The following is a 21,721-nucleotide window of genomic DNA, read 5'->3' as shown; positions in this document are numbered from 1 at the left end:
ACTGCATGTGTCTAAGTGGAACCGCGCTTGTGTTCTGATTGTGTCCGTACAGAGGGCCTGATTCAGACCCGCTCGCGAGCGCTATGCGCTCGCAAGCAGGTCGATGGTGACCCAGTGCGCATGCGCACGACGGAGCCGGCTCCGTCGTGCGCATGCGCGAGACCCGGATAGCGACGGGCAAGCCTTCGCTCCAGGTCTCGCACCAAAGGGGGCGTGCTGTCGACGTCCGACTCTGAATCAGGCCCAGAGTCACAGCTGTGATATCAGACACATGCAGGGAGAAGTGTAATGTAAATGTAATGGGCCATCCTGGGGATGACAGCGAGGTGAATAAGCGCACGAACGGAGATGGTCCATCATTAGACGTGTTACGTGTGTGTCGCAGGCTTGTCAGAGAAAGTGGTTATTTACACAGGCAATCATTTGCTCACAGGAGGCCATACTTGGATGAAGAAACTGTACCTGTCATAAGGCTATAAGGCTGGGGCACGTTTTAATGGTGCGACCAATGGTGTGTATAAGTACGCACAAATCCATATTACTGCATGTACGGACACTGAATGTCCCTGCACATTCGGATGCACAGATGTACAAAAGGGAAGGGCTTTATATCGCCATTTCTATTTAGTTGCAGACAGGAGACCGTCAATACACACAGCTTGCGGGCGCTTCTGTGGCCACCTCAGAATCAGCCCCTATGGGAGCCATAGGAGGGATAGGCTACATCCTTTCGTGGGGCTAGGTGCTGGGTTATATTGTGTGACCATACACTGGTGTTTAATTGCCACATATACTAAGGTTAGTCATATATAAATCAGCATACATGAATAATATACAGTATGCATATACATAATGTATACTCAGATCCAGTTGTTCTCTACTATAGGAAATAATGATGATGCTAAACACTGGTAATGACACTTATACCCTATATCCCCCACATGTTCAGAAGATATTTTTCCTCACCTCTTTCATGTGAGATATGTCTGATGATTCTTCTGCCTGTAGCCACCAGTGAAGGTATCTCCTCCCCAGACGTCAGTGTAACCATCACCCACAGGAGCAGCTTATAACAACATCGCAGTTCCATCCACCAGGAACTTTCCAGATGATGTCCCTTTGGGTTCAGCAGAACATCCAGCCTGCGTTAAGAACAGCCGGCCTCCATGCATCAGCCCAAGTTACATCAGTTGGCCTACCATCTCCCATCATCAGTCAGACTGAGTTTGAGCTCTGAAGCCCTGGAAGAACTGGAGATACACAGAAGTGAGTAACATACAGTTAACATGTACATTATATGCAGAGGTGTAATAACGTTTTAGGTGAGGCCTGTGTACAGCTGGCCTATCTCCCCCATGTGCTGAGGGCCCCCAGCTATACCTTTTACAGACATCCATCTTTCTGGTGATATTTTCAGAAAGGTGGCTCATGTGCAAAAGATCACCAAAGTCCTGGCACAATGGTCAGCACCATCTGCCTGAAAATATCACCTAAAGATGCCACAAGCAGCAGGTATATGGGGCAAGTATCACTGCTCTGCACATAGTAGGGTCTATTTCGTGGGTATAGTGTGGCACAGGGTCTCCTTTGCCCTAGGGGCCATGTGCACCGCACTTCCTGCACCCATTACAGACACATCACTGGGTATATGTATGTAGTATATGTGTCTTCTTTATATATCTATATTTTTTCTGTGTATTTATGTCTCAGTAGATATTTGTGGTCTGAAGGACCGTCCAGACTAACATCAATGTTCTTTAACCCACAGCACCTAACTTGGAGAGGATAAGGTGCAAAAGATGCCCACTTATCTCAACCACCATACTCACCAGTACATAAATGGAGGCACCCTCGTTTGAAAGCGGGAAGTCCCCTCTATCAAACGATGTGCCCACTTAGAAGCAAATGTCTGTTGATGACATTGATCACCAGACAGTAAACTCCTGCACTATAGAAATATAATGTAGTCATGGGGGAAGATCTTCCCCAAAATGGCTACAAATAGTTAAGGGGCACCCATTTTAGAAAATGTAGGTCACCTCTTTTAAATGTTGGTGCTTCATATTACTTATTACCTGGTAATCATTTGTGATTACCAGGCAATGTTATCCCACACTACAGAAAATGTTTTCCGTATATGGGTGAGAGGGCACTATGTGCCCTATCACCCTGCAGAGTGACAGCTGCAACAGAGTGAACACCCATAATTAAAAGCAGGGAGTCCCCATATTCATATTATGAAGCCCACTAGTAGTATTCCTTGGAAATCACCTGACATTTACCGTATGTGGGTGTCACCCACATGTGAGGGCAGTCCCCTCTTTCAAATTATGTGGCTGTCTTAGCAGCAATTGTCAGACAATATCATTCAATGCTATGGAAATACTTTTCCATAGATGGGGAAGGGCACATTGTGCTTTCTCTCTCACGTACTGGCCTGCACATACATGGGAGCATCATGTCTCAAAGAAGGTAGTTTCCTCTTTCCATATAGTAGATATGCCCCCTCAGGAGTTATTGTCTGGTGATAACCAGACAATAGCTGAAATAGTATACACAAAAATGTTTTACAGATGGATAGTGAAGTGGGGGGGGTGTTCTAAACCTCATATCTCCCCATCTTGTGTCAAAATACACAAAAAAACAAGAATCCTTATTTAATGCTTTTGTTTGTCTTGTGTATAAGATAGTGGCCTTGTTAGATTCCTGTATTCTTCTTACACATTGTAAAATTTTTCTTACACATTGTAAGGGGTAAATTTACTAAAGTGAGAGTTTTTAGAAGTGGAGATGTTGCCCATAGCAACCAATCAGATTCTAGCTATTATCTTCTAGAAGGTGCTACTTATATATTAAATAGAATCTGACTGGTTGCTATGGGCAATATCTTCACTTCTGAAAACTCTCACTTTAGTAAATTTACCCCTAAGAGTTTAAAACGAGACAGCAAAAATCTGAAACCCTAACCCTAACCCTACACATAGAATCCTGCTTATGGAAATATGGGTTATTAGTGAAACAGGAACCATAAAGTAATTATTTGTGGCGTTTCTAAGACGAAAAAATAATCACGTTTGCTTTTGTTTCCTTTCTTGAAGTGTCTTGGCCTTTTGGGTTTATTTTGTTTTATGTGTTAGAATGAGTAAAAGGGGTAATTTCTGAAAACACAAGTCTTCAAAAACAACGTATAATATGTGTAGGTACCATATAAAAAAATTACTGATATTCATGTTGGAATGTGACAAGCGGAAATATGATAAAATGACCTCAAAGTGGTGTTGCTAACACAAAATAATTATATTTATCTGCAAAATTAGCATTGTCTCTAATTAAAAGACTTCATAAATATCTAATTTTATGTTCTTTTTGGTCAGTATGTAGCAGAGGCGTTCACCATCATTAGAAGAGAGACAATACCAGAGCGAGAGAAGGCTGAACACTTCCGGAGGATGCAAAATGCACAATACATTCACATTCTCCACACACAGCAGTTCACTTAAATTAGATATATTAAGAATATATAATAATAATAAATTAATAGGATAATAGTCTTCACAATAGGTGATATAATTATTTACATGAAAATTGTATTATTAACTATTATTTAGATAATTTAATTAATTTTATATTTTAAATAATCAATTATTAATTAAAAGGCTAAATATTTACTTTGGATACTTAATAATACTTAATACAACAACAGGAGTGTGACTGGCCGGCTATTGAGGGGAGGTGGAGGCCGGACTTAATTAGGTTAGTGAAATAATTATTAGTACAACAGGAGTGTGATTGGCCGGCTATTGAGGGGAGGTGGAGGCCGGACTTAATTAGGTTAGTGAAATAATTATTAGTACAACAGGCGTGTGATTGGCCGGCTATTGAGGGGAGGTGAAGGCTGGACTTTAATTAAATTACTTAACTTATTATCATTATTAGCCTTTATTTATATGGAGCCATAAAAGGTCTGCAGCGCTTTAATAAGCAGATAAATAAAAATAGTATAAAAAAACAAGTATAATGATAACAAAGTATATTCAGTCTGAACATACAATTTTGACATTTAGAATAAACATAAAGGATACTATAGTCTTCACTATAGGTGATATATTTAAAAAAAAAGAAAACATTTTAGAATTAACTGTTAACTAGATAACTTGAATCATTTTATGCTTAATTATTAATCAGATAACTTAAATAATGAATTTTTTACTTAATTATTCATTTGATAACTTAAATAATTAATATAACTACAGGAGTGTGATTGGCCGCCTATTAAGGGGAGGTGGAGGCCAGACTTTAATTAAATTACTTAACTTACTATCATTATTAGCCTTTATTTTTATGGAGCCATAAAAGGACCGTAGCGCTTTAATAAGCACATAGATAAAAATAGTACAAAAAAAACAAGAACAAAGCCACTTATATTAATAACAAAGTATATTCAGTCTGAACATATCATTTTGACATTTAGAATAAACATATAGGATACTATAGTCTTCACAATAGGTGATATATTTTAAAAAATAAACATTTTATAATTAACTGTTAACTAGAAAACTTGAATAATTTTATACTTAATTATTAATCAGATAACTTAATTAATGATTGTATTACTGAATTATTAATTTGATAACTTAAATAATTAATATAACTACAGGAGTGTGATTGGCCGGCTATTGAGGGGAGGTGGAGGCCGGACTTAATTAGATTACTGATATAATTATTAGTACAACAGGAGTGCGATTGGCCGGCTAATGAGGGGAGGTAGAGGCCGGATTTTAATGAAATTACTTAACTTAGTATCATTATAAGCCTCTATTTATATGGCACCGCAAAAAGTCTGCAGCACTTTAATAAGTACATAGATAAAAATTGTATAAAAAAACACGAACAAAGTCACGTATAATGATAAAGTATATTAAGTCTGAATATGTCATGTTGACATTCAGAATAAGCATATAGGATATTATAGTCCTCACAATAGGTGATCTGCTACATATAAATATATAGAAAATAACATCACTCCCTTCATCACAGCCATTAACTGTCAAGAAAGTCTAATCAAACGGACATTGGATCGCCACTGGAATGCTGATGGATCCTATCTTGAAAGAAATTCTTCCCCCTAGACCAGTATAAGAGGAAAACAAAGAATCTCAGGGAAATCCTAACACCCAGTTTACTGAAGTTGGAAGATTCAATAAAAAATATTTTAAAGAAATGTCAGGGGTGCTACAAATTTAGTGCCTGTAATATATGCAAATATTTACACCCAAAAAGGAAGTCTTTCTCTAACTATGATAATTCCAAAGAATATAAGATAAAAGACTTTATCAACTGCAACTCGACTGTGGTCATTTATATACTAGAATGTATCTGTGGTTTTAAATATATAGGAAGAACAAAAAGAGTATTGAAATTATGCATACAAGAGCATGTTCGTAACATCAGAAACAAAAAACAACTCGTGCTATTTACAGACATTTTTTAGAATTGCATAATTCCGATCCTGAATGCTTATCCTTTAAAGCTATAGAATTGGTTATACTGAGTGAGAGTGGGTGACATTCTTAATAAAAAAATTTAGGGCCCTCTCACCTTCTGGTTTAAATGAAGCTTTTGAACTGTTTGGTGTGCTATATGAGTATGGGGAACTTGCTGTAGTTCCCAATCTCCAGAAAATACAGTTAATTTTATCTATGCAGTGTTAAAATGTTACACTCTTGAAGAAGAGTGGAGGCAGATGTACTAACTTGTAGAGGCAGATATGCTGGGCAGCAGCATTGAGGACAGATTATAGTGGAGAGAGGTTGGAGTCAAAGAGGCCAGATAAGAGGAGGATACAGTAGTCCAGTTGGGAGATGACCAGTTAGTGGATGAGGGTCTTGGTTGCCTCCAGGGTGAGAAAGGGTCTAAACCTGGAGATATTTCTGAGATGGAAATGGCAAAACTGCAAACTGTACTGAATGTGTGGTTTAAGCACAGGGAGGAGTCAAGAATAACTCCAAGACAGCGCACTTGTGGGCTAGTGGAGATGGTGGTGCTATCAATAGTGAAATTGATGGAGACGAGGTAATTCAGGAGGGGGCGGGAAGATTATCAGCTCAGCCTTAGACATGGTAATCTTAAGAAAGACTGGGACATCCAAGAGGAAATGGTAGAGAGACAGTTGGAGATATGAGTGAGGACAGAGGTGGGGAAAGGTCAGGGGAGGAGAGGTAGATCTGAGTGTCATCAGCATAGAGATGACATTGGAGGCCAGAAGAACTGATGATCTCACCTAAAGAGGATGTATAAAGGGAGAATGGGAGAGGTCAAAGAACAGAACCTTGGGGAACATGTACAGGTAGAGGAAGTGGGAGAGAAGTGGAGTGAAGGGAATGGAAAGTATTTGCAGGAAGAGAGGGTGTCAGTGTCAAAAGCAACAGGGAGGTCAAGGAGAATAAGCAGAGAGTAGTGTCCTTTGGATTTGGCAGCAAGGAGTTCATTGCTGACTTTAGTGAGGGCAGTTTCTGTGAAGTGGAGAGGACGAAAGCCAGACTAAAATGGGTCAAGCAGGGAGTGGGAGGAAAGAAAGGTGGTAAGGCAAAAGCAGACAATCCGCTTGAGGAGTTTGTAGGAAAAGGGGAGGAGTCAGTTGGGGCAGTAATTAGAGAAGAGTGTCAAAATCAAAGGTGGGTTTTTTAAGAATGGGGGAGACAAGGGTATGCTTCAATGCAGAGGGGACAGTTCCTGATAAGAGGGGGAGATTGAAGAGATTGGCAAGATGGGAACAGACCTCAAGAGAAAGGAAGTGGAGGATGAGAGATGGGATAGAGTGAAGGGGGGTGGTGGAGGCAGGGTGGGGAAGATTTTACTGGATTAGGGCCATGACTTTATCTCCAGATGCTGGGGAGAATAAAGTCAGAGTTGGCAAAATGGATAGGGATAGGCAGGCTGGGGATGAAGGGTATGGGGTGGGGATGGTCTGGGGGAATTGCAAACAGAGTGACAAAGTAAAGGGCAGAGTGAGGATGGGGTGCGAGGAATGAGGGGAGAAGAAAAGGGAGTTGACAGTGGTGAAGAGATGAAGGGGTTGGAGGACTGGGAGGAGATAAGGGTCTTGACATAAGACCGTTTAGATAAGGAAAGGGCAGAACTGTAATTTTACAGCATCAATTTGAATTTATTTCTGCACCGATAACATCTCCCGACTATTCCTCTTAATAATACACTATTGAAGCTTATAAATTAACCAATACTGTTATATTACCTGCATTTTTTGACAATTTAACTATACTGCTTCTATACCACAGTCTTTACTTCCAGCTATCCTGCCCAAATCCACACAATGTCCCCCTTTTTCTCAACTCCCCCCTCACTTAGCAGCTACAAAATCCTACATTCTACCACCTGTTCCCCCTTTAAATAATTAACAGCAGTGTGATTGGCCAGCTATTCAGGGGAGGGTGAGGCCGGACATTAATTCAGATGTTTTATATACCAAAACTTTGTAGTAAATGTACTATTGTTCGGTGATTTTCAACAGCAATCCACAATTTATCTTCTTGTGGTTTGGAGACTTAACTTCTAACCCATACAATGTGGAAAGGGGGAGGGGACTGCACATCCTTATTTTAAGCATAATAAAAGGTGCTATCATGCTGAGACTTGTAGTACAATGCAGGGAACAAAGAATGCAGGTGCACACTTTAAGTACTAAAGGCCTGATTCTGCAAGGATCATAATTACAAAGCTGCACGCAGGCTATAGATATATCATGTATGCACACAGGCAGCTTTGCAAATGCGATCCTTGCATATATGGTAATGCAGCAGGAGGCCTCACGCCTCCTGTGCATTACTTATCCGAGCTGCGCTGTCCAACGCAGCATCGGATAATCTGCTTGGCGCCGCAGTTTAGAGGAAGAGGCCAGGAAATCACGGTCGGCCGACAGAGATCCTGGTTTCTTCCTTCCCCCGCAATGATGTTTCGGGAAACAGAGGGCATCACCGACCCCTCCCCGTCCCCAGACGGCAGCGGACTGTCAATCACTGACAGTCCACTGCCAATCTGCAAGCGTTTTAGCAGGACCCATTCTGCACACTCGCAGAATGGGTCCTGTGCCTACCCAGATTCCCAAACATCGGGAATCTGAGTCCAGAGAACAATATTGACTCAGGCCCTAAGAACAAAGATAGTCAAAATAATCCTGTTAAACCAGAGGTGGCCAGACTTTTGGACTCGGTGATCTACTTTTAAAACTAAAAACCTTTTGTGATCTACCGAACCAAAAACAAGGGCGTGTTATGGAAAAAAAGGGGGCGTGACCTCACAGCGAGGGGCGTGGGGGTCTATCCTGGCACAATCACCCATAGTATCCCCAATTCAAATTACTTCACACAACAGCACAATCTTATTCACATTACACCACAAAGTAGTGTTCCTTATTCAGGTTACGACACACAGTAGTGCCCCTTATTCAATGCCCCAGTAGAAGAGCCCCTTATGCAATGCCCCCAGTAGTAGTGCCCTTTATGCAATGCCCCCAGTATTTGTGCCCATTATGCAGTTCCCCTGTAGTTGTGCCCATTATACAATGCCCTCTGTATTTGAGCCGCTTATGCAGTGCCCCCAATGCTGTGCTACCTGTAATGCCCCTTATGCTGTGCCTCCAGTAATGCCCCTTATTCTGTGCCCTTAGTAATGCCCCTTGTGCTGTGCCCCCTCCACTGTGCAGTACTTACCTGTCTTCACGCGTGTCAGCGCACGCCGCACCAGCTTCTCTCCGGCGTCTGTCTGTGCCTGCCGCTGACAGGATCTAGCTAGATCCAGCCGGCGCACAGGCTCCTCACATGGCAGGCGACGCGGGTGACGTCATGATGTCACCCGCGCACTGCATGACTGGGAACGCTAGCCTCTGAAGTGAACAGAGGCTTCTTTAGTCTCTGTTCACTTCAGAGACCAGCGTATCCCAGTTGCTGCAGCAGATTGGTCGCGATCTAACGGCAGGAGTTCCGCGAGGTACCGGTAGATCGCGATCGACCTATTGGCCAGCCCTGTGTTAAACTCTACAATTAACATGGAGTATAAGTAAGGGTTTTAGTAGATGTTTGGCTAAAGATCCACTACGTCACCCATTAGTTGGGTCCCTAACATCCCTAATACTAACACATTATGTCAATTTATCCAGGCCCATACACTACGTCAAGATGAACTCCATCAGCTGGGTCCCTAACATCCCTAATGCTAACACATTATGTCAATTTATCCAGGCCCATACACTACGTCAAGATGAACTCCATCAGCTGGGTCCCTAACATCCCTAATGCTAACACATTATGTCAATTTATCCAGGCCCATACACTACGTCAAGATGAACTCCATCAGCTGGGTCCCTAACATCCCTAATGCTAACACATTATGTCAATTTATCCAGGATTTACCTATAATTGTGTCCATTCTAATATGTAGACAGCAATGTAATCTGCTGATTAAAAACACGTAAGAACAGATGGGAGGGGTGCTAATACCAAGCAGGAGCCTCAGTATACAATATATACACAAATATAGAAGAAAGGGGTTTAAATTGCACACCAATTGTACTACAAATCTCGGTATGGTAGCACCTTTTATTATGTTTAAAATTAGGGTGTGCAGTCCAACTCCCCCTTTTTCTCCTTTTTTTCTCCCAGTATAGATCTCCTTCAGGTTCTAGTAAATGTGTTGTTATGCCTTAGAAAGAATCAACTTTATTACAAGTGACACAAATATTTGTTCCTGCAAAATGAGTTATCATTTTGGTCATTTCTTTTCTGGTTGCTTTTCATGGTAAAAGCCATACAAGGTATTGGATTTTCCAACTACTAACGCCAGTTAATATGAAATTGTTCCACCCTATTGACTTCTATTATTGCCTTCACCTGAAAAACAGCCAATAATAAGGTTCAGCCTCAGTTTTACAGCAATCCAATATTTCCTGCCCCTTCCAGTTAGAAATGGATGCCTCTTCCTTAGGAGCAGTTCTCATCACTCACTTTCATGAAGATAACATCCATTTGGGTTATTTACCTGTAAATATCTTCCTAGCGAGAACAACAACTCAATTGGAGATAAGGAAATCTCGCTATAAGTTGTCTCTAGAAAAATGGTGACAGCTTTTGGAGGGTGCACAAATATTTACAAATGCCTCAATGGATGAACCCTTGTCATATGCAGTGATTTCTTTAATTCATCTATTTAATATTCTGATTACATACCATTCTGGCTTGAAGATTACTAAGGAATACACCTTCTCATTCACACCCAAAACCAATAATATCCTTGGCCCAACTTGCATTATTTTACCCACCACACAATACTCAGAGAACCCTCCTCATGTGAAGATTTCTGTCCTCTCGTCTCTTTCTTCCAAACTCATGCAGAGGGCTAATAAATCTTATTTTGCTGGACAGACGGAAATACAGAAAACCGAGGATCTACTCCCATGATTGTACTGCGGGCCTACTCTTCATCTAAATGCTAAATACTTTATACTTGCTTGCTCCATTTGTGCCCAATACAAAAATCACTGGGTCCTCTCCTGTTTCTACATATGCCAGCCCAACCATGGACACATATTTATATGGACTCTATGTAGATAACCTCCATTGAAAGGCTACAATACTATTTGGGGTGTGGTTGACTGATTCTCCAGATCAGTGTATTTCAGCCTTAACGTACTAAGGGGGTCATTCAGACCCACTCGCGAGCGGCAGTATGCTCGCAAGCAGGTCGATGTTCCCCACTGCGCATGACGGAGGGAGCTCCGTCATGCGCAAGACATGGCGAGCGACGGGCTCTCCATCGCTCGGGGTCTCGCAGCAAAGGGGGCGTGCTGTCGATGTTGATTGACAGCACGCCCCCTTTGGTGGGCGTGCCTGCCAGATGGAGGCGTTCCCATGGGAACGCCTACCGTCTGAAGCCGGCCCCACTGACATCACTAGTGATGTCAGTGGGAGTGATTTTGGCTCTGATAGAGCCAAAATCACTCCAGGGCTTGCGGCAGGGAGACCCTACCGCAGGGTCTCCGTCACAAGTCCGATGGTCGTGATAGTCAAGACCATCGCGACCATTATCATGGCCGCTCGCATATGCTGTGGGTGGTCACCCACAGCTATGCGAGCGGCCAGGAGGTCGCTCCATTTTCATGGAGGAGGGCCCTGATTCAGAGCGAGCGCTCTGGTCAGAGCGTTCAGCTCTGAATCAGGCCCTTAGGCCCTAATTCAGAGCCGGACGCTATTTTTTTTTTGGAACAGCTCCTGGCCGCTCGCATAGCTGGCCACACCGAGAAAGTCTCACCTTATGCAGCCTGGCCAAAAGATGGTTGCGATGGTGATCTGAGGCAGCTGCACTTGGATGGCGGATGCATGCAGGAGGTGTCTATTTTCTACAGAACCCTCCTGCTGTATTTGCATTTACTGCACCAAAGCTTCCTTACTGCTGCACAATACCGTTCATCTATGAATCAGGTCCTTAGCCAACATCTTTGTCTAGGAGCCCTAAGTAAATTTTGTATGACTGGGGCTCACAATTTATTTTGAAATACTGGCTGTCTTTTTGTAAATGTATTGGTGTAAAACTGAATTATTCTACCATCTATCGCCACAAAACAAAAGGGTAAACCAAGATGTAGAGGTAATGCCTAAGGAATTATATATCGTCTTCACAAGATAATTGGGTAGAAATCAATCCAGAGGTGCGTCTATATTCATAGTAAGTCCTGTTCTGTGTTGTGTGCACTTGTGATTGCGCTCTCACCACTGATAAGTAGAGAAGTCATGCTGGATCCTGTGTTGCTGCAAAAACTTGTAATAGGTATTAGCTATGGGGTGTGACTTCAGTACCACATCCAAGTTGCACTCTCGTAAACACCCAACTCTGTGCTACAACTCTCGCTGGGATGGTATTGATGCTGAATGTACAATTAGGATTGAAGTAGACCCAAAATAGAGACGCAGAGTCTAATGTATCGGTGTCCTTCACCAGGAACCTCACCTGCAAGGGGTTTTGAGCTTTGCTGTTCCGGATATTCAAATTGCAGCCCTCTCACTGGGTTCCTATGTACAGGCTGGTGGGTGCGAATACAGAGCCTGAGCTACATTCAACTGTGTAAAGTTCTGATGAACAAGATCCATTGACTGGAACGCTGACCTATCATTGGGTGCAAGCAGACGCTATTGCCTAGAACGAGAATGATAATTTTTGCCCATAGGCTGTTGAAAGACCATCACGGAAGGCACAAATGCATAACAGAACTGTCTGCGGGAGCTGAAGGAATTGTTGACGCCAGTAGAAGAAAAGCTTGTCCAACTGATATAGTATGTGGACCAACACAGTAAGAGAAGCAAGAGATCCAAAGGCAGAACAGAGAGATGATCCAATGCTTCTATTCAGCCACCTAGGACACTTTCAGTGACAATGCCCAAATACATCATTCAAGGAGCAGTTAACACTGAAATTTCTCTTGGTTGAGAGAGGGACAAATCATGGGGCCAGAAAGGGAGAGACGCAGAGTCTAATGTCAATGCCACCATGTTATGCAAAAAAAGACCATCATTGGATATGCTACAAAGTATGCTAGGCACGAGATCACAACTGGCAAGTTACACCACAGTGTTTAAGGCAGGTTGGGGATGGGAGCCCGGCACTCGGGACGCAAACTGTCAAAAGACCAACAGCAGCATCCCAATGCTGAGAATGCCGACAGGGGACACGTATGTACCCTAACCTTTCCTCCTTCACACCCTAACCCTCCCTACCCCACACTCTAACCCTCCGCCCCTAGTCCCTAACCCCCCCTATCTGTAGCCTAACACTAACCTCCGCCCTCTCGCAGCCTAACCGTAAACCCTCCGGGATACCTAAACCTAACCCTCCCCCCAGCGGCTAACAGCTAAGGGCGCCCACTGTACTTACCATCGGGATGCTGGCTGTCGGGTTCTAGGTGTCGGCATATGCCCTCATGTCGGGATTCCGGTGCTGGTGTCCTGTCCGCGGTTTGGAACTTTGTCAGCCGGCATCCCAATGGTCGGCAATTTAACTACATCCCGTTTAAGGCAACACTTTGCCCATCTCCAAGGGAAGAAGACAGACACCTGTGTTTCTTTATTTTTCAAACTATTTTTATTTTGGCTCCATACAGGATAACAAGTAATGCGCTGTAACTACAAGCGTGTGCCTGCAAGACACTGTGGACAGCACAGTCGCTGTCCGACAGTCCTTGCTTCTGGCTAGCAGAGTGGCTAGAATGGTACTGGCAGATAGATCATAACTAGATAGACACCAGAAGGTAGTCAGTGAATATGTTGACAGAGTTAAAAGGTCAACATTGTTAAAAGGTCGACTAGTCATGTCAGCTTTTCACCCTGGGCGAAGGGACTGCATAGGGACTATGCTCTTCAGCATAGGAAAAAATAAAACAAAAACAGTGATAAACTTTAGAAGGCTGTAATCAGATTTGATTACTAAAATTGTTAGTTTATCTGTAGCTAAGTTTATTATATAATGAATAATAAAATTGATTGATTGGATAGCTAGTCAGGGTAGGTGGAGATCGGACATGAAGAAATATGTTTTATTTAATTCAATCCTGACTGGTAAATTTGCTATTGTCTGTTTTTTATGCAGTTTGTCCTCAAACCACACAATTTATAGGCTTGCATTTTGGAGACTAAAAGAAAACCAATGCTGTTTGGTGGTTTTATAACCCCTAAATACTATGCAATTTAAGCAAGTCTGAGTGGTAAATATGGATAAAAAACATCTGATTTTACCATATATATACTGTAGGCCAGTGCTACTCAGCATCAGCCCAGTCCTCTGGGGGCTAAATCCTATCAGTCTCCAGCTATCGCTATAGCTGAATGATGCTAGCAATGCCCCCATTCACATAAATGTTGCTGTTAGTGCTCCCATTCATATTAATGACGCTATGAGAGCCCCCATTATACAGAGGATGCTAATAGGGCCCCCATTTTTATTAATGCTGCTAATAGGGCACCCATTCATATTAGTGATATTAGTAGCTCTCTATTTTTATTAATGAAACCAGTTTATTCACTGTATGTAATGTGCTGACATGTGACAGAAGTGTGAGAACATGAGGTGTGAGCTGTCTCGCCTGTCAGAGGTATGTCTAATCAGCTGCCTTTTTTCTGTCGGTTTCATGTACGGTTTTGTTATCTATGTTATAAATGTCATGGTTTGCATATCTTTCACTTGAAACAAAGGTGTGCTTTAAAACATGCTAATATGTGAGGCTTGGCCTATAGTAATATCCCTCCCTGCCACTAGCAAATCCCACAATCTCTAAACCGCAGGGCTATGACAAGGGCAGTGTGGCTGGAGGGGCCACTCCTGGTGCAGAGCTCCATGACTACCCACCATTTGCCCAGCAGCTGTCCGTCTCTCAGACAGAGAACCACAGCTGAGAAGAGATGTACTCAGGTCCCGGCTCCTTGCTATCTGCAGTAATATATTAAACTTATTTAGTAGTTTATATTTAAATGTCGGTAATTTACCCAGAACTATAGAGCACCATGTAATGGGAGTCTCTCTTTGGTTTCCTTTGTGTAGTGATAAATGTATAAAAACGGTTGTGGCCGGGTACCTGTCCGGAATACCAGCACCCCTCCACCCCCCAGGTGGCCAAGATGACAGCCGCGACACAGAAGGGGTTTACCCTCTTGCTGTGATGCCATTTTCAAATTGCCAAATGGCACTAGGCGCCCTTTTCAAACAACTAGTTGCGCCAGGTGCCTTGTATTAAACTTGCTGTAATTTTTATTTTTGTTTGCAATCTATTTTTATTGAGAACAAAATCAGTAGCAGACACTGAAAAAGACATATACAAAATATCATCATAATAAACAAATCCAACATAATAAAATGTATACATAGAAATAAAGTATGTCGCATGTTAACAATTATTCAGCCTGATTCAAATCCACACAAAACAGAAATACAAAATAAAAATCTTAGAAACAATGAAAGAAAAAAGGGGAGGGGGTAAGGGGTAATAAGTATGTCACCATATCTATGAAGGTAAATATGGAGGGGAAGAGTTGAAGTAGGCATTAAATTCCGAGTGACCCCTTAAACTCCAGCCAATCAGACCAGGAGCCCGAAAGGCAGAGAATGTCAGTTTATTGGAAGATGTAAGGTCCTCCATAGTCATGTAATGGCCGATTCTCTGGAATCAACTTGAAATAGGAGGTCGCACGGGAGACCTCCAGAAACATGGGACAGTTGCTCTTGCCGCATTCATTAAATGCCGGAGTAAAGATTTCTTGTACTGAGAAATGGACATGTCCATTAAGTTAAACAGCCAAAATTCAGGCGTGTTGAGAAGCGGGAGACCAGTAATCTTCTCTGAGATCTCACAGTCTGCCAGAAGCCAGCCAAGACCGGACAATGCCACCAAATATGTAGTGTAGTGCCGGGCGCCTGACCGCACCTCCAGCAGAGATCAGAGAGACTCGAGAACACTTGCTGGAGAGTTATGGGGCATCTATCGAGACAAAATTTTATACTGTGTCTCAACAACCTGTATTGAGGAAGAGCTGGCAAAGGTATAACTATATATTCAACACCATTGGTCCTCCGTCAACTCTCTGTTCAGGTCCCTTTGCCATGCAGCAACAAAAGCAGGCAGAGTATCCGTGAGACCATCTAGACAGAATTGATATAAAATGGATATTGTCTAGGTGGTGTTTGGGAGAGACACAGCGACTGAAATGAAGTTGGATCCCACCCATCCTTACGGGCCGGTAGCAAGGAGACATCATGTCTGAATTGAAGGTAGATCCAAAATGAGTTAGATGGAAGACCAAATGTACTCTGAAGGTCTGTAAAAGATTGCAGTCCAACCGCATCCACCAAGTGTCCCAAATATGAAATACCCGCGGAAGACCAGGCAGAAAGTGATATTGGTGACAGCCCAGGTGGAAAATCAGGATTATAGACCAAAGGTGTTGGGAAGAAATAACTGTAATTTTATGTGCAGCAGCCTGGACTGCATGAGGCGAGGTAACAGGTAAAGTCCTGGCTATGAGACAGTTCTTTTTCAAATTGCATCCCGTTGATTAATTTCTAGTACTTGGCCTGCTGGTCTCTGAAGCATGTGTTGTTCCGTGCATATATTCAGTGTCTTACTTTCCCTCGCTGCTCTAAGCCACAATATTGCTATTGATGGGTCACTTTCTCTAATTTATTTTATTCTTGTTGGATGCATTTCCAATTCAATAACGTCACACGGCCTTGCTTTTCATTGCACTTTGGGCCTGATACAGAGTTGGGAATAGAGAGAGAGATAGCACTTAACTGTGAACCTGGGCAAAAGATGTTGCAATGTAAGGGGTGTAAATACAAACATTTTTTTGCATGTAGTATAAATACTGGCTGCTTTTGCATGTAGCTCACAAATACTGCACAGCTTTATTATTACACTGCGCTTTAGATGTCAGTTTGGACACCACCCTCCCGAATCTAAATCTCTCTGCACATTTAAATATGCCCCACCTGCAGTGCAGCATGGTTTCACCAAGATGATCAGTTGAGAGAGCAAAATGTCAGTTTATAAAGCTCCAGGTGAAAATGCTGAAATGATGCAGGTGTGAGCTTCATGTGTTACTGATTCAATTAAGAGTAGCACTATATGGCAGCCGGTTTATGTAAAGAAGCCGACATCAGCCCAGCCTGAGGCTATCATTCGGCAAGTGTCCTGACAAAGACTCGCTGACTTCAGCCTCACCACCGATACCTACTCACTGAGAGATTACCTTCGGCGGCCAGCAACACCCAGCAAGACGCCGCTTGTTACTAGGGCGGTGTCTACCTCAGCTGCTCCACACCAGAGCCGCACCGCTATCAGCATCGGAAGACTCCAGGCCCGGATTTCCCACAAGGCAACCTAGGTGCTCGCCTAGGGCCCCGCGAGTCCCAAGGGGCCCATGTATGGGCCCCTTTTGACTCGCTGGGCCCTAGACGGGCCCCTTTTCCCCAAGAAATCTGGCCGGTCAAAATGCTCCTAGAGGAGCACTGTGAGAGTACCGCGTGACATCACGAGTTCACGAGGACCCGCTTTTACTCCCAGAGTCCCGCTGCGGCGCCGCTGTCTGCACTGTCACAGAGTGACTGTGCATAAGAGGGAGGAGGAGGGTCACCGGGTCCTCCGACCAGCCTCATCCAGCTCCAGCCAACCCCCAGCACAGCAGCCTCTGCCACTGACTGCCAGGCTTGCAGCTTGCCACCAGCAGCACGCACCGGCGGCTCCCAGCGAAGAGCAGAGGGACAGACCAAGGCAGAGTCTGGCTGAGTGAAACAGTGACCGAGGATCCAGATCTCAGGGAATCACAGCAGCCAGGCAGGTAGGGTCAAGTACTGTGCTATTCTCAACTACTCTAATATAGACTGAATTATGTAGGATTTATTTTTTATGGTAGGTGGGGTCTGGGAGGTGGACAGGACTGCCTTATATTATAAGCATATAGTAATATACATTATGATGATCATGATATTATTAGTATTATTAGTACATCAATCCAGGATGATGGTATTTTCATGTTAGATACTTGGAATATACTTTTACTATAATGCAGTCCTTTCCACTCCCCACCTACCATTAAAAAAAGAAATCCTATAGTGTACTTTTAAAAAAAAGGGGAGGGTGTAATGGTGATGACTCATCCCCATCATTGTACTAAGCTGAGCACAGTCACACACACAATACTGGGCATGGCCACACCACAGCCCCCACTGCAGATGCCACCTCTAATCCTTAGCACTCCTCTGGCTTATGTGTTGTATTTAATGGATAATGAATAAAACCTTAGGGTAGTAGGTTTAGTTTGGGTTATGGTATTAGGGATAAGGTACTAGGGTTGGTGTATCAATTTGAGTTAGGGTATTAGGGTCAGATTAGGTATTTGAGTTGGGGTATTAGGGATGGTGTAGGGTTTAGCGGTATTGGTTAGGGTCAGGTTTGATCTTAGGGTTGAGTTAGGGTCAGCATTAGGGTAGGGATGCTTTGCATGCATCAGGAACGCAAATAAAGTACTATGGATTAAAAGGAACAATCAAGAAAGTGGATATGTGCGCAATAAATTCATGCAGCAGGTAAGTGAGTGACTATAGGTATCCCAACACCTGCAAATATATCTGATTGTGAAAAAAAGAGTAGTAATCACATAACCTGCGCTTGACTGACAATCAACCTGGATATGTTTCTCAGGTGGTATCTCTTCACTGGACAATGATCTGTATATCGTATATATCTCTAGGGAAATGTCCTCTCAGAGATCATAGTATACCCCAGAAGAGATAAAATAAATGCATAGAGTGAAGTACGTTTTTTTAATAAACATGAATGACAATAAAAACAAAAATTAAAGCAATGAAGACAAGATGTATATCCCTCCACATGAGGTGATCTAAATCAAACAAAGGCAGGAATATGCAGCATATATTCCTATGGAGGTATCCCACATGGACAATAAAGTGCAATTACCGGATGGGCCAATAAATAAAGCGTGTAGTAATGTCTCAGTGGAAGTCCCAGGTTCTCCGCTGGGCACTGCTCACTTCATCATCCAGTTCAGCTCTGCATGGCATAAGTCCAAGGAGATAATCCATAAAACAACACTGCGTTTCGATCCCATGTACTGGGGTCTTTTTCATGCAGACAATAAGCTATTGTCAGTTGTAGGTGGTGGCGAGGCACTTCTGGAGAACCCGCTAGCAGGAGGAGATCGTCCAGGTATGGTAGCAGCCGGATCCCCTGATTCTGCAGATTTGCCGCCATGATAGTCAGAACTTTGGTAAACACCCTTGGGGCTGTGGACAGGCCAAAGGGTAGCGCCCGGAACTGGAAGTGTTGCTGTAGTATAGCAAACCGGAGATAACACTGGTGAGAAGGCATTATAGGGACATGTAGGTATGCGTCGTGAATATCCAGTGATACCATAAAATCCCCAGGTTCCACAGCCAGTATGATGGAGCGTAGGGTTTCCATCCTGCACCTGGGCACCCTGAGGAATTTGTTCAGGGATTTGAGGTTGATGATAGGCCGATGAGACCCATTCGGCTGCTGCACCAGAAAGAGAGAAGAATAACCAGTCCCTCACTGGGACAGTGGGACTGTCAATATTACCCCTGCTTGCAGCAAGGACTGTATGGCTTTCTGGATCTGTAAAGCCTTGTTCTTGTCTGAAGAAGGGCCTGTGCTGAAAAAACGGTGAGGAGGTCTTCGAATTGGAGGGTGTACCCGTGAGAGACCACTTCTCTTACCCAAGTGTCCTTGATGGTTTGACACCAGCCCTGGGCGAACTGAAGAAGTCGGCCTCCCACTCTGGGATCCCCTCAGGCTGAGGGTTTGTTATCTGGTTTGGAAGCAGAGCGTCTTGTGCTCCAGGTCTGTTTCTTAGGCTTGGCAGTCTTCTTTGCAGCTGGCAGTCTAGGAAAGGACTTCCCTTTGGGTTTTCCTTGAAGACAAAAGGACCGAAAGGAAGAAGTTCGAGCCTTTGAAAGGGCAGATGCAGAAGGCAGAAAAGCACATTTCGATGCTGCCAATGTGTCAACAATCTTGTCCAGGTCTGGACCAAACAAGATCTCCCCATTGTATGGTAAGGTTTCCAGGCCTTTCTTCAAATCAGCATCTGCCCTCCAGGAATGCAGCCACAGGGAACGGCCAAGACTCTGGAGATAAGTAGACTGGCATCCAGTAGCGTTCCCGCTAGGCTGTTTGAGCGGGGCGCGGCGCCCTGCCCTCCTTCTGGAGGGCAAAAAGCACCCTGCCCTCCAGCAGGAGGGCAAAAAGCGCCCTGCCCTCACAGCCTGCGGGTGCCGTTCTCACCCGCGAGACGCAGTGTCCCGCGGGTGGAGAAACATGCGGTGACCCGGTCACCGTCGGAGAATAGACGCCGGGCGCATGCGCCCAGCATCTATTCTCCCTTTCTGCAGCGCTTGGGGGCTGCCCGGCATGTCCGTAAGCGCCGGGCACGCCCCAAAGTATGACGCAAAGGGGACGCGTCTTGTAGACACGCCCACTTTTCATGACCACGCCCCCTTTTCGGGCGCGCGCAAGGTTGCCCTCTCTAGCTCCGGCGCCCTGCCTGCCGCCGGAGCTAGAGTTAACACTACATCCAGAGCACCCTCACCAATGTGGGATGCAGAGCAGCCGCATTCCTAATGTGGCCAACCAATGACACCTGATTCTAAGGAGCTTCCTGTGGTACAGGAGGAGTCTGCATAATCTGTGGTAGAGAAAAGGCAGCACAAGGGGGTTCCTCTACTGTTGTAGGGGGGGTTTGAGGTGCAGGGAGGATTATAACACCTCACACATAACCCTTCCCGAACCAAATCCTCCTCACTTAAACTTGCAGCACATAACCTGCAAGATAGCAGAACTGGTGCAGCATTGTGCTCGTTACCCTTGTCAGACATGTCTGACACACAATATGGCACTGCGCAATCACTAGTATATACATCTGCATCCCAAAAGGAAAACCTTTACAGATTCAGACGGGTCAAAGGAATTTGCTATTAAAAGCTTCATGAACTGTATGTCCTCTTCCGTCATTTATATGTTGGCGTGCACTTGTGGAATCAAATATATTGGCAAGTCTAAAAGACTACTCAAACTACGCATTCAAGAACACATCAGGAATATTAAAAATAAAGGAGAAAGTCATGCAGTGTCCAAACATTTTTTAACCAAACATAATTCAAATCCCGAGGCTCTAATGTTCAAAGCTATTGAATATGTGACCCTAAGTGATAAAGGAGGTGATTTAGGAAACCTTTTAGCCAGATGGGAAATGTACTGGATTTTTTAACTTAATACCATGGCTCCCAAAGGATTCAACGAGAGCTACGAAATTGCACCTTTCCTGTAAGGAATCAACAAGAAGATGGACAGAATTGGTCATTACTACCATACCAACATGACAATACCCATACAAGTGGGCACCCTGATGGGTTGAATCATGTTTTTGGGCCTGACAAGTATCTGGGAGGGAGACCCCCAGAGAATATCAGGTGTAGTAACATATCCAAATTACATGGAGTTACAAATTAACCCTACTGAAAAACCGGTGATTTGAATAAGGAGAGGAAGGAACTTGGGAGTATCTACACTCATACCAGTATGCGTGTGCCCAAACTCGTCCGATCTTGGAAGCTATACATGTCTGGGCCCGGCCAGTACCTGGATGGGAGACCTCCGGGGAAGACCTGGTGATGTAGATACTAGAGTCCAGAAGGGTGAACAAATCACCTTGGTAGTACATCACCTGAAAAAAACTGTCACCTTGGGAATAAGGCACCCTAGAAGAAGCAGTTCTAAGCCAATCTTCAAAATTTAACAATGCACTTTTTGACTATATTCTAAACTCTGGAGGACTACAATCTAACCCAATCATCTACCTCATCACTATGAAGACTCTGGCCCTGATTCAGAGCCGGACGCTCTGGCAGAGCGCTCGCTCTGAATCAGGGCCGTCCCTCCTAGTTTTTGGAGCGGCCTCTTGGCCGCTCGCATAGCTGTGGGTGTCAAGACTATCGCGACCATCGGGCTTGCGACGAGACCCTGCGGTAGGGTCTCGTTGCCGCAAGCCCTGGAGTGCTTTTGGCTCTATCAGTCAAAAGCACTCCCACTGACATCACTAGTGATGTCAGTGGGGCCGGCCCCAGACGGTAGGCGTTC

At 44.0% G+C, this 21,721-nt stretch overlaps 1 protein-coding gene and 1 pseudogene across 1 annotated transcript in view; both read left to right on the top strand.

Moving 5' to 3' along the window:
• The window catches only part of LOC148515402 (protein kinase C delta type-like), a 40,044-nt gene extending 38,950 nt beyond the window's left edge, over positions 1 to 1,094 (top strand). The window contains exon 9 of the mRNA XM_088480118.1: positions 1,009 to 1,094. Within this exon, the coding sequence (XP_088336244.1) occupies positions 1,009 to 1,047 (39 nt within the window). The 3' untranslated portion in view covers positions 1,048 to 1,094. The remainder of the gene's footprint in view (positions 1 to 1,008) is intronic.
• Positions 1,095 to 21,145: 20,051 nt separating this feature from the next.
• LOC148515401 (5S ribosomal RNA) lies at positions 21,146 to 21,264 on the top strand (annotated as a pseudogene).
• The last annotated feature ends 457 nt before the right edge of the window (positions 21,265 to 21,721 follow it).

The sequence above is a fragment of the Taudactylus pleione genome, unplaced genomic scaffold, assembly GCF_031769625.1.
Source record: "Taudactylus pleione unplaced genomic scaffold, aTauple2 ptg000250l, whole genome shotgun sequence".
NCBI lineage: Eukaryota > Metazoa > Chordata > Amphibia > Anura > Myobatrachidae > Taudactylus > Taudactylus pleione.
This window is presented reverse-complemented; position numbering and strand designations above follow the sequence as displayed.